Source organism: Candoia aspera, chromosome 4, assembly GCF_035149785.1.
Source record: "Candoia aspera isolate rCanAsp1 chromosome 4, rCanAsp1.hap2, whole genome shotgun sequence".
Lineage (NCBI taxonomy): Eukaryota > Metazoa > Chordata > Lepidosauria > Squamata > Boidae > Candoia > Candoia aspera.
The window spans coordinates 31,854,502-31,867,972 of record NC_086156.1 but is presented as its reverse complement, the minus strand read 5'-3'; the positions used below and the strand labels follow the sequence as shown (position 1 = coordinate 31,867,972).

The 13,471-nt window shown below is 46.0% G+C and overlaps 1 protein-coding gene across 2 annotated transcripts in view; it reads right to left on the bottom strand.

Moving 5' to 3' along the window:
• ITGB8 (integrin subunit beta 8) overlaps positions 1 to 1,994 on the bottom strand; it is a 43,810-nt gene extending 41,816 nt beyond the window's left edge. Inside the window, exon 1 of one of the 2 annotated variants that reach the window (XM_063303746.1) lies at positions 1,138 to 1,994. In XM_063303746.1, coding sequence (XP_063159816.1) covers positions 1,138 to 1,267 — 130 coding nt within the window. In that variant the 5' untranslated portion in view covers positions 1,268 to 1,994. The remainder of the gene's footprint in view (positions 1 to 1,137) is intronic. The other variant, XM_063303745.1, reaches the window with a different exon arrangement.
• Positions 1,995 to 13,471: the final 11,477 nt, after the last annotated feature.

Below are 13,471 nucleotides of genomic sequence, written 5' to 3'. Positions count from 1 at the left end.
TTGATTTGTTAAGTTCCACTCAGTGCAATATGCAAATCACTATATACTCTTCATGAACCAATACTCCTCAATCTGGCATACTTTTTAAAGCACAGGACAGGCCATATTTTTTATACAACTATCACAAGGATCCTGGACCCCATGGACCATGGGAAGCCTTGCCACAGATCTCCTGCAATCTGATGATGCCTAGTCAATGGATTCTGAGGGAAAAGATATGATAAACAATGGAGCTGAATAGCAATAGCATGCAAAAAAGTAAGGTCTGGGATTATTAAATTATGCCAAGTAACTACAGGCACCCTTTAGAACAGTAGTAATAAGCAACAACAGCATTTTAGCATTAATTAACTGCTGTAATGGGATAGTTGCATAAGAAAAACATGAACTGCAAACAGTTAAGCTCATTAGTACATGTCTTTTACATGCCAAATGTCCAAGGTTCAGTTGTTTGTATCTGCAAGCAGGACTGAGAAAGACAGCCTTCTGAAATCGGCCAAACTGCTATCAACACACAAACATTTAGTACTGAACTAGCTGAACCAAGTTTCTGATCCTGTGTAAGGTTGCTTCTTAAATCCTGGTAACAGAATTTATATACACCTGAAGGATGCCTCAGTCATTCAACCCACCTGGCAAAAAATCTGGAACCACTGTCCAAAGTCAGGATAAGGAGCTGTTAGGATCCTAAACTCAAAGCACCCGACACCATTTCAGGATGACTTTCCAAGGGGATGAAGTTTCTGTCTCTTCTAAGTTCTACTTACTTTATGTCAGTCCTTCCTGCCTTGTTCATAATATTAAACCCGTCAGAAGGGTATTGAAGCGCCGATGTTCACATCAATTCATATAATGGAGTTTCACATTAGAGCTGCACTCTAAGCCAACTCGAAACGAGAAGGATTCTCGAGTACCATTTAACTAAAGCTCGAACTTACGTGTATTTGGACCAAGTCCCACTACGCTATAACGGGGCTGGCACAAATTCAACTACCAATCGAAGACTCCACAGATTGAACTGCAAACTGTGAGTCAGGTGCATCTCCCGGACTATGTGTGGAGAGACAGACAGGCAAAGAGGAGAGGGAGGTAGGGGAGGAAACATGCTGCGATTCCAGATGGGAAGAACAAACTTACGGCGCTGGCCCGAGCCTGGCACCACCACCGCGAGCAGACGACTCACTCCCAGGACCGGGCCGGGGTGCCGCTGGCATTTGTGCAGGGAGACGAGCCCGACCGTTATGAAAGCCAGGAGTGGGATCCACATAATGTAAAGCAGGCGGCAGCTATGCTGCCCTCGAAGGTCGAACGTGGTCTCGGCGCAGGAACTCGTCGCGGGGTCGCCGATCCTGTAGAGACACTGACGGAGGCGGCAGCGGGGTGAGCTACCACCCCCACCGAGGCGCAGGTAGGAAGCAGGGCAGCCGGAGGGGCAGCGCCACCGCGTGTTAGGGCGAGCGCGGCCATCCCTCGGCCGAGCGCGAAATCGCAGGGCAAGGGCGGCTGAAGCGGCGCCCTGCTTTTCCAGCTGAACTCTCCATCCGCTCCGGCGCCCTGCTTAACTTTCTCGGGGGCCGCCGCCGCCGCCGCCTGCAGAGCAGCTGCTCACAAAACCCCTTTGTCTGCCTCTCTCCGAAGTCCGGTGTCCTGGCAACCAAAAGCAAGTTTGTAGCAGAGGAATTAAAAAGAAGAAAGGAAGGTGAGGACCGAAAGCGTATCTGTGCCAAGGGCTCTCCTCTCCGACCCGCGACGGGCTGGGGAAGCTGTTGCAGAATGGCGCGGGAGCCCGGGCATCAGAGGGCTCGCTTGGTGCCGGCGGGGCTCCCTGCCCGGCCCGGTCTGGTCTCTTTCCCTTCCCTCCCCTTCGCTTGCAGCAGGTTAGAGCAAAACTGAAGAGTCGTGAGGGAGGGGAGACGGGTGGGTGGAGAGCGGGGCGTGGACGCGTCTCCAGCCCGCTCTTTGTTTTGTCGCGGCGGCCCCGGCTCTCGCTCCAGCCTCTATTGTTCCCTCCAGGGCTGCGGAGCCGCAAGCCGCTCTCCCCGCCCCTCCGCTCGGTCGCCGCTTGACAATCAACCCACGCGCTCTGCTGTTCGAGGTCGCAGGCAGCCCAAGGCCGCCTGTGTCCGGCGCGCTGACTTCATCCAGAAGAGTCGCTTGCCCCGCCAGGAGAATGGAAGGAAAACGTTGCCGTTTCCAAACGAAGGACCCCCGCGCCCCCCTCCCCGGCATTCTGAATAGTAACACACAACAGCAGGCAGAAATTCAGAAAGCCCAGTTATGCCAGTGTGGATGACACCACACCTGTTGAATTCCTTCCGTTTTCGGGTGGCTTTCCCGGGACAATCCTGCGGCCAAATCCGGGATTCCAACTAATTCGCAAGGAAAAAGAACCCAACGGGGAAAGGCTGTCTATAATAGGGGTGTAGAGTTTGAATAGCGTCTTGTTACTACTTGCTTTTGTAATTCCAGGCAGAACCTTGATTGTGAAGTTGGAGGTGGGGTAGGAAGGGCTGTTTGTTCTGCTTCTCAGTTCTGATCTTTGGAGTTCAGGTTGATTAAATATAATCAGTGCAAGGCGAGTCAACATGGTAGGATGCCTGTCCTCCATTATTTCATGAGTGGGAGGCATGAAAATTGCACTCTGTAAGTAATTTATTTGAAGTGATTGCTTCATGTTGCCTTAGGGTAAAGCAGGCCTGTATATTCTTCCACCAGTCAGAAATTAGGCTTGGCTGCATTTATAAACGATGCTGTGAAGTAATTCCCACTGAGTACAGTGGGATTCACTTCCACTACTGTAGTCTGGATTCAACTCAGTATTTATTTTGGATAATTACATTGTATAAATTAGCCAGCTTTAAAAGCATAACTAAATCTAGCTCCAACACATTCCTAGATTCCCTGTAAGGCAGTTTGTTTTAAACTGGTTTGTTGGTGAGCACGTCAGTGGCCTGATTCAGGCATAACATTAAGCTATAAATAATGATTAAGAAACTACAGTGACATGATTTACACTATGTTAAATGAAACAAACCATTCTAAATCTTAGTACAATGTGTGCATCCAGTTAGAATATTTTCTTTCAGCTGTTCCAGAACATCTATATCCCAGCATCTACTGCAGTTCTGTGACTGACTCATTCCTAATAATTCTAGTCCAGGGTCAGGGTATCATATGGCTCCTGAATGTGTTTTGGGTACCCAAATGTTTACCCACACCCACATGTGTACCCAAAACACATTCAGTGCCTCTTTGGGCCACACAGTAAGCCTTAAAGCGAATACCCACTGAAACCTCCCACCCCACCTTTGAGAAAAAGCATCCAAAAAATCCTAGCCCCATCAACATGCATCATCACATGAGGTCTAGTCTTCACCCCTCCAGGGGCAAATAATATTTGGTTGCAAACCCCCAGCCACCCAAAGATTGTCTGCCTCTTGCTTAGATCAAAATTAAGCCTCAGCTATACTGACTTCCTTCAGACCATCTATCGATCACTGCTTGAATAAGATTTATCATGCTGGACTGCCTTCAAGACTATATCCCATTCAAATGTATCACACAGCTTAATATATAACAGGATACTGAAAACAATTGGTACTGTTATTCAGTGTATTAAGACCCCATAATTAGCAGGTCCTGATTTACATCAGGAAGCCACTATATACCAGATCAGATTGCTTGTTTAGCCCATTACTATTTACTTTGATTGCAGTTATTTTCTCTCAACCCCTTATATTGAGCTGATTAGTGCATACAGCTTAACTTTGGGATTATCCACATGGTTTTTGCATTGAACTATAATGGTTCTTCCCATAATTCCAAGCATGATTTACTCTACTCCGGACTGGGCTGCAATTGAGAGCTCATACAGAGTTTCCTTGGTGGTAGCATTAAGCCCACAGAACAAGTAACCTGAAGTGGGTTGAAAGACTCCATAAACGTTGGGAGACTTAACTTACATATAATTTCAGGGAAATACACAAATACTAGCAGAGAGATATAGATTGTATAGACACTATTGCTAGATACTACCAAAGTGAAGGAAGAGAGCAAGGCTTAATAGAAAATAAAGGACCATGGGTTTTTCTTCCTACTTTTAGGGGTGAGTAATAAATCTAGTCCTTTCTGTCCTTTCTCATGCCATTTAATTCTTCTAACAGTTATCATCCATGGATGTCCTCATTCATATCACTCTGGGCACAATGCTTTTGCTCCCATTTCCTGTATATCATTTAAAAAATATTTCAGTAAGTTTTAATGGGTTATTTTGGATTAAGGGCAGAAATAAAGAAAGAAAAACTCATGGATGGTTTTCTGCATTACAAGTTTACTATTCTCTCAGTGCTTGATGAGCAAACAGCAGTGAACAAAGGTTTCTTTTAACTGATGAATGAATGGAAAGTACCTTCTTTCAAACCAAGGAAACTCCCTCCCCTTCCCCCCCCCAGGTATTTACTCCAATAACATGCTGTCTGAGCTCACATCATGTTACAATAAGGCAAATTTTGTAAAACTGGATTATTGAATAGGTCACAATAGCCTGGTTCACGTATATTGTATAAGCTAAAACCAAACCAATTATAGCTTGTGAATTAGCCATTGATCTCTCAGCCTACGTACTACACCATAGTTTGGTCTAGGGTAAGTTTTGGGGGATCTTGGAATATTTTCTCTCTAGACAGTCATATTATTCAATCCATGTAATCTAAATTATACATACTTGAACAGGATCATACAACAATGCCAAAATATGGTTTGAGGCTTATTGCAAACCATAATTAAGCACCATGGCTTTCCATGTGTGAATAGAGTGTCGACTCACAATTCATTCTCTCCTGCTTCAATTTAATAATTATACAAGAAGCAGAAACTAATAAAAATCCAGTACCTATAACAAAGTTATATACTCCTAAAAAGAGTATAGATCATTGTGTTTATTTTAGCAGCAAGTGCTTTGCCTGTGACTACTCACAATCCGTTTGATCACTTCAGTACAGACTTCAGATGGAGCCTTTTCTGTGAACATCTCCCTCTGCCCTACATACACATAGACTGAAATGACCTCTTCTGAATGGGTAGGTAGGTGTAGATTATCACTGTTCACTAGTGGTGCAATTCTATATGTTTATTTTTTTGAGTAAATATCACTGTGTTTCAGTGGGGCTTATAGCCCAGTAGGTGTTGTTTGGAGGTGCAGCTTTATTTGAACAGAAATCTGTGGTCTTAATTTCAGACACTTACCATAGTTGATCAGTTTTGTTTTATTGCTTTCTATGGCTGAAGAATGAACGCAATCTCCATACTACTTCTAAAGAAAACAGTGAGTGTGAAGAATTCCTTTCTCTTAAAATATGTTTGCAACTTTCTGAATTAACATGGCACTAGAATTTCATGTTTTTAATCACAAACCAACAAGGAAGCCTGAATTAACTGGTAATACTCTTGATTTACAGGCATTGCCCTTATAAACTAAGCTCCCCAAATCAATGTTGTAGTGTCCTGATCTTGCACATTTAATCATAGCAAAGAACTGCATGTCTGTTTCTCTCAGGTTTCTTAAAAAGATTCTCCCCATACCCTGGCAGATAGTAGCAGGAATGGACATACTCTCTTCTTACATATAATTGTTAACTGTATAAATAACCAAAATAGCATGGCTATATTGATGCAATATGTTAAACCATAATTTACTAAATAAACCACAGTTGGCAAGATTTGAAGAATATGCTATAATCATGCTTTACAGCAATGTTTCTCAACCTTGGTAACTTTAAGACATGTAGACTTCAATTTCTAGAATTCTCCAGCCAGCCATGCTGGCTGGGGAATTCTGAGAGATGAAGTCCACACGTCTTAAAGTTGCCAAGGTTGAGAAACATTGCTTTACAGTATATTCTTCAAATCCAGCTGACTGTAGTTTATTTACAAGCATCACTGGTTGTAAATAATTTAATTTCCTAAATTACATGCAAGTAATACATGTTTTGTTTAATATGTTGTGTGCTCCTTCCTAATGAAATTCTTACCTGTATATACCCAAAGGTACCATGTTGGCTATAATGGCTTCTTTCATGCTGGGGATTGTATCTATATTCCTATGGCTCTGGGTCTTTGAAACCAAGGTAATAAATCATTTTTACACAGATCTGTTCATTCAAGATCTATGGTCCTCTGGAGGTTATTTAATCCAAATTTCTCAAAGCGATCTCTATTGTTCCATGTTGCATTTACAAATCTCTGTGTTTGGAATCTAATATGGCTTCAGCTGAGGCCTGAGCACTTCTTAAGCTAATTTGCTCTTTAGTATTTATTGTTTCTCTGACTTTAAATGATGGTTTTCAGCCATCTTAGAGGAATGGAAACTAACTTCAATTACTTTCCAATCCTGAGTGGGAAGCAGGCATTGGTCCACACCTAGGGAATTTGGAGAAACCATTCCTGCTCTGTGGCCGGCGGCTGCTGGTCCCGTCCGGGATGAGAGGTGAGCGCCACAATACTGGGACGAATGCACCAGGTCTGACTGACCCGGCGGGTTCTTTTCCCACAAAGAATGACACAAACACAAATGGTTTCTCTTGGTGGGGGAAGTAGAGAGAGAACCCGAAGAGAGAGCGAGCGAGCTAGCTCTAACGGTCTCCACGACTCCCTTTTATTCAGTTACAAATCGCGTGACAATAGGTCACATGGTCACTTAATATTCATCAGTACATAAAGTTTGCCATATATGGTAATCCTTGGTGGTTTTCATTGTTCATTGGCTAAGCGTTCCCTGTGTGCTATGGAACGGCCCGAATATGTTTCCTTTCCTGTTTCCTGGTTCCCTGCTCTTTAGTCCTACCGCAACATCTCCTCTGTTTTTATTTTTTAGCTGAAACCGTCCTCTATCTCTTTGCGTGACCCAGGGCTCAGGACCCCACCAGGTCTAGGTCTTGTTGGTGCAAGAGAACCCGAGGAAGTCTGTCAGCTATCAAGGTCTCTTCGTCAGAGTCACTAGAATCTGAAAGGGTTAACAGGGAGCGTTTTTCGTTGTTCCGGGGAGAGGGGGAACCTATGTGGAACAGAACGTTAATTTTAGAAATTTCCGAATCAATTGAATTTAAACGATATTGTAGAAACGACAGGAGTCTTCCAAACACACAGGGACCTATGGCACATATTAACAGTATAATAACTATTGGTCCAGCAATTGCCGAAAGCAAAGTGGTGAACCAAGGAGATGTCGAAAACCAATGTTCGAACCAGGACTGCCGAACTTCTCTATCTTTTTTGCGGTCGGCAAGCCGGGTTCGTAGCTCTTTCATTGAATCAATAACAATGCCTGAATGATCAGCATAAAAACAACATTCCTCTTGCAGGGCCACACAAAGTCCTCCTTGTTTAAGAAGAAGGAGGTCTAAGCCCCGACGGTTTTGTAATACCACCTCTGATAAAGATGTGAGAGAGGCCTGAAGGTGGGAAATAGATTGTTCAATTTTTTCGAGGTCTTCGTCTATGCTTATCCGCAACGAGTGAAAATTTTTATTGCTGGTAACAATACCGGCAACACCGGTGGCCGCGCCGGCCACTCCCAGGCCCAATAACACAGACAAGGTAAGGGCTGTCACGACCTCTCTTTTAACCAACAAAGGGGAAGAAGAAAAGTGAGAAAGCAACTCAGGGTCAGAGTGATATATAACTTTCGGGAACAAATAAACCTGAATACAATAGTGATCAGACTGTAAAAGCCTGGGGCCATACACACAGGCGGAAAGACCAAAAGAACAAGCCCAAATGGAATTATTTCCGGGAATAAAATATTGGTTAACAAAGAGGTCGGAGAAGTCTGTCGTAGTGTTGGTACGATTCCACGGGAGCATCCACCCATAGGTTGGGGGTTGAAGAGAAACCCGTATGTTACATAGAAGGTCATAAGAACAGTGGTGAGAAAGATTGCTGGGGATGAGACCTAAACAGCAGCCCTGACCCACAAGTCCCGCAATGGTCTGTGAGGTGTTGCGCCAGCGACAGGAGGTGTCGGTCGTGCTGTTGGTGATGTTTTCAGTTGAGCCAGCAGCTTCATAGAAAGGTGGGGTGGTGGTCAGACACAGCCAGCAAGAAGTGGTGAGATTGGGGCGCGAAGTATTAAGCATGGCATAAGAGTCATCCAGCAGTCGAAAAAGGGGGTTGTGACGAGGAGCTTGAGGTTTAATCAACGGGTTGGGGGGTCGGACGCGGTTAAAGCCAACCGGTGGAGACAGGTCTGGGGTCGCAGAAAGCTGAATGGAAAAGACTTGGCCGTCGTCGCCGAGAGTGCTCCACTCGCGGCCCCCCCACCGCTGACCCGTTAGCCAGGAGCCGATAGGAAGCGCCTCACCCGCAGCAGTAAAGGTGATGTTCATCGGGTTTTTCCGCTGCCCACAACAATGCCAATCACGTGGACAGGACAAGGATGGACGTCCATGGCTACGAACTATCTTGACATAATCTGAAGTAACAGGGGGTGTCCAGTAAATGTCTCCGGTGGACACACATTGCCAATTGGAACAAAAATAATGGCCAGGCCCCCCGCAAAGGTTGGAACGAGTCGGCGTTGGTGGATGGCCAGGACAAAAATACAAGTATAATTTGGAGGCTCCTCGTGGGGATGGGGTGCAAGAGGACCCATCCCGAAAAGCAGTGGCGCCAGAGCCCATTTCGGCAAAATCAAAATGGAGAACAGGATACCAGGGCCATATCGTACGGTTGGAGACCTGGTAAAGAGGAACCCCCTGATAATCCCGCACCGTCCAGGTGTAATTAATTGGGCGGTGGGAGCTCTCAGCAGAGGAGCGGGGGCGGCGGTGCCGTTGACAAGGCAAAATAATTGTGTTCGCATCCTGGATGCGTGACACGGGGGGTTTTTGAAAATCAGGTGTAGGGGGCCCAAAAAAGCGAGGAAAACAGTGAGGATATAAATGATAAATTCCTAACCAATACAGAAAAAATGGAGAGAAAGGGGGGTGCGTCACCGAATGAGGGGAAAATAGATAGACATCCCAGTTTCCCTGTGTCATGGTACCATCAATGTTGAGCGCAACACCAGCGCAGGTATATTTCCCTACTGTTTGTGGCGTCTCTCGCACATGGAGAAACATGCGACAGGGAGAGTAGGAATAATCTATCCACACGTTCTCAATAGGGGGAAGGGGGCGGTCATTAAACAAAAATTGAAAGGAACAATGGTTTTGATAAGTAGCATAAAAAGAAAAAACAAAAGAAAAATTATACGGCACAAAGGCGGCTCGAGGAGTAAAAAGGAGAGCCAAACAGCCATAAGGGCCGATAAAACACAAAATACAGAAAAACATATTTTAAAGACTGGACAAAAAATTGTCTGGAGATTTATCAATCTGTGATTCAGACGGGGGTTGGAAATGACAAGGACGAACGCAGCGGGCCGGGACCCACAAGGCTCGATCTGTTAGTTGAACCGCGGCGTAGCCACGTCCCCACGTGATCAGCTCCGCCGGGCCTTTCCACGTTGGATCGGGGGGTTGCCTGTAATAAACAAGTGGTCTAGAAGTGGGAACAGGTGGGCAAGAAAAATGGCGAGAGGCTGCTGTCAGAGGAGGGGTTCCAGTGAGGTTAAGAAAATTGAGGGTATATAAACAAAGATTTAAAACATCTTGCAGTGCCGGGAGGCAGGGGGGGGCAGGCCCTTTTTCCCCTATATAGCGATCTAGCGCCTGTTTTAAGGTATAATTGGCGCGTTCAACAACTGCCTGACCCTGACTATTAAATGGAATGCCAAACTTATGACAAATCGTCCACTGTGTACAAAAAGTGGCAAAGGCAGAACTGGTATATGCAGGGCCATTGTCAGTTTTTAACGTGGTTGGGCATCCCAGCACTGTAAAGGTCCGAATGCAATGATTTATGACATGTTTGGTGGTCTCACCCCTCTGGGGGGTGGCCATCATAAACCCTGAATAAGTGTCAATGGACACATGTAAGTATTTCCAGGGGGTAAATGGAAGATATTGGGTAACATCCATTTGCCAGGTTTCACAACTTTTAGTTCCTCTAGGGTTAACACCCTGAGGATATGCTCGGGCTTGTCGGCTGCAAGTCGGGCATTGTTGAACGATAGCGCCGGCCTCAGCCAAGGAAAGGCCGAATTGCTTAGCCAAGCATTTTTTATTTTGATGAAAATATTGATGACTTTCAGTTGCCGTCGGCAATTTTTGCCGGGGGGTTATGATGGTCACAGGAAGTAGCTCGCGACAAGCCAAGTCAGCGCGCTGGTTTCCTTCAGACAAAAACCCTGGAAGGTTTTGGTGGCTCCGAATATGAGCGATAAAAAAGGGGGATGATCGCTCAGTGACCACCCGCTGGAGCGACAGAATTAACGACAGCAGCCCTTCTTCGATGGCCGGAGAAAGATACGAACCAAAAATGTTCGAAGTAACATGAGCAACATATAAACTGTCGGTAATTATGTTAAGCGGTTCTCTTTTAAACAAAGTGAGAGCCAAAACCACAGCAGCTAATTCTGCCTTTTGGGCGGATGGCTGGGGTTGTGTTAAGCGTTTTTGCCATCCATCATCAGTTTGCCAAGCACAGGCACCAACGGCCTTGGTACCATCTGTAAAGACTGTAATGGCCTGAGCAATGGGGAATAAAACCAAAGGGTTTTGAAAGGTGATAGGAACAGTTTTCACCAGTTGTAATCGATGATCAGACGGGAGATGACAAGAAACTCTGCCACACCAGCCCTCAAGCGCGGCCTGAATATCATCTGAATTTTGATATAGGTGTTCCCAGGTGTTTAATTTAAAGGGAATAAAAATGACAAAGGGCTCTAACCCCACGAGGCTTTTCAGCCGGGCACGTCCCTTCTGACACAACAATGCCATTTGAGAGGCCTTGGTAACTATCGTAGTGCGCGGGGTGTTAGACAAATGGAGCCATTCTAGAATTATGACCCCTTTTTTGTTTTCTGGCTTCTCTGGGACCTGAAGCAAAATAGCCGTTAACAAAGATGGAGTAGGCAGTATGGCTAATGAAGTAGGTAAGCCTTCTTTCATGCGATCAACCCATATAAGACCTAGGGCCTGGTTAACTCGTTGTATGGCCGCCTGGTGTTGTTGTGTCAAGGTGATTTTTTGGGCGGGGAGCTTAGAGCCAGCCAAGGCTTGAAATAAAGGAGCTAGCTCTTGTGTCGACAAGCCCAAATATGGGCGGACCCAGTTTAATGTTCCCAAATATTGTTGTAACTGAACAAGAGTGGGGTCCACAGGAAGAGTAATGTGAGGGACAGAAGGGCTGGCGGCTGACTGCAAGAGGCGGTGACCCAAATATTGAAAAGGATATTGAGACTGAACCTTTTCGGGGGCCACGTGGAGTCCACCTTGTGCCAATATGTGGATAAGCTCAGGAAGGGTCTGTTGCACGGAGCCTCTTGGGCCATCGGCTGCCACTAGAATATCATCCATATAGTGATAAATCAAAAAGGTAGGATGACTCGTGCGAAACGGCTCTAACACATGTGCGACAAAGGTTTGGCACATGGTGGGACTGTTGACCATTCCTTGTGGAAGGACCTTCCACTGGTATCGGCGGGTTGGCCTAGAGTTGTTTAATTCGGGCACCGTAAATGCGAATAAAAGGCGGTCTTGAGGGCAAAGGGGGATAGAGAAAAAACAATCTTTCAAATCAATTATTATGAGGTCATAGCTGCTCGGAATAAAATTAGGATTAGGGAGTCCACACTGCAGCGCGCCCATTGGTTGAAGAATGGCATTGACTGCTCGAAGGTCTTGAAGCAGTCGCCATTTTCCAGATTTTTTCCGTATAACAAAGATCGGTGTATTGTATGGGCTGGTTGAAGGCTCAAGATGAGACAGGGCCAACTGGTCGTCTACCAGTTTCCACAAGGCTCCTAGTTTTTCCAACGGGAGCGGCCATTGATCCATCCATACGGGAACGGGAGACTTCAATGCCAATTGAAGCAATGGGGGCGTGGACTGGTGTTGTGTCATCATGGAAAATATAGAGAGGCATGAAATTGAGACAACAAGTCTCGGCCCCACAAATTAAAAGGAAGCGGGAGCACAACGGGGCGAATGTGAGCAGGGCGAGATGATTCAGCCGTTGAGGCCTGGAGCCAATCGGAACTAATTTGCGCCACCTGGGTGCCTCCCACGCCGTGCACGGATGGAGATTTTGAAAGGGGCCAATCGGTGGGCCAATCGTCCAAGCGAATAACCGACACGTCTGCACCAGTGTCAATCAAGCCTAAAAAAGGACGACCGTTTAATTGAACAGTCAACATCGGCTTGTGTTGGTCAACTGTTTGGCTTAGAGCCATTATTTCAGCTAAGGCTGGTAACAAAATAAGGGTAGCCACTATTGTCCCTTTAGACATGGAAAAACAACGATCTCCAATGCACACAATGGAGAGATCGTGTAAAGAGACATGATCATACAAGAAGGGTGTCGCCACCACTCCTTCTAATATAAGGGAGGCGTTCGGGATGATAAGGAGTGGGCGATAAGGTTGTAAAGGCTCTGGAAGTTCAACTACCAGAGGAATTGAGAAAACTAAACCAGGCTCATCATAAACAATAGATTGGGACAAATAAACCGGAAAGGATGTAGAGATAGTCTGTGGTGAGGCTGGAGGGGGGCTGCCTAGTTTTAAAGGCGTAGTCTCCCTTTTCAACAGCAAGGCGTCAGCCTTTGGCGTGGGGCTGGCCGAACGCCCCGCCTCTAGTTTTCCGACTGTGATTGAGGGGGAGGATTGGATCGACACTGGCTTGCCCAATGAAAACCCTTGCGACAACAAGGACAAACGGTCTTTGGCTTTCGGGCGACATCTTCTTTTTGGTTTTTGAACCCTCCTTTTTGAGCGCCCCCCCCCCCTGGAGCTCGACATTGAGATCTAAAATGGCCGGGCTTGCCGCAGTTAAAACAGTTACCATTTCGGGGTGCAGAAGAAACCACAGCAGTAGAATTGAGAGCAAAGGCCAGTGCGGCAGTTTTATAGGACTCAGTTCCCACCTCTTGACAGGCGCGAATGTATTCGGCAATGTTTTGTTGAGTTACCGCCTGAAGAGGTTTTAATATTTTTTGGCAATCAATATTTGCATTAGCCACTGCCAGGCGTAGCAATAGTTCTGTCTGTGCCTGGGAATTATCGATCTGCCTATTAATGGCTTCAGTTAACCGATCGATAAAAGTGGCATAAGGCTCAGTGGGCCCTTGCAAAATTGAAGTAAAGGAGTGAGTGGGCTTAGTAGGGTCGGGAATGCGTTTAAAGGCAGTCAAAGCGGCTTGGCGCATGATCGCATATCCTCCTTGTCCCACAGTAATTTCTTGCTGAGGGGTAAGAACAGTGCCCTTGCACAAAAGGTGGTCCATAGTGACCCCTTGGGGGAGGCCAGCGGCCTGCGAAGCCGCAACAGAAAGATAGTAATCATTGTGCCATGCCGCCAATTGGGCCGGGGTA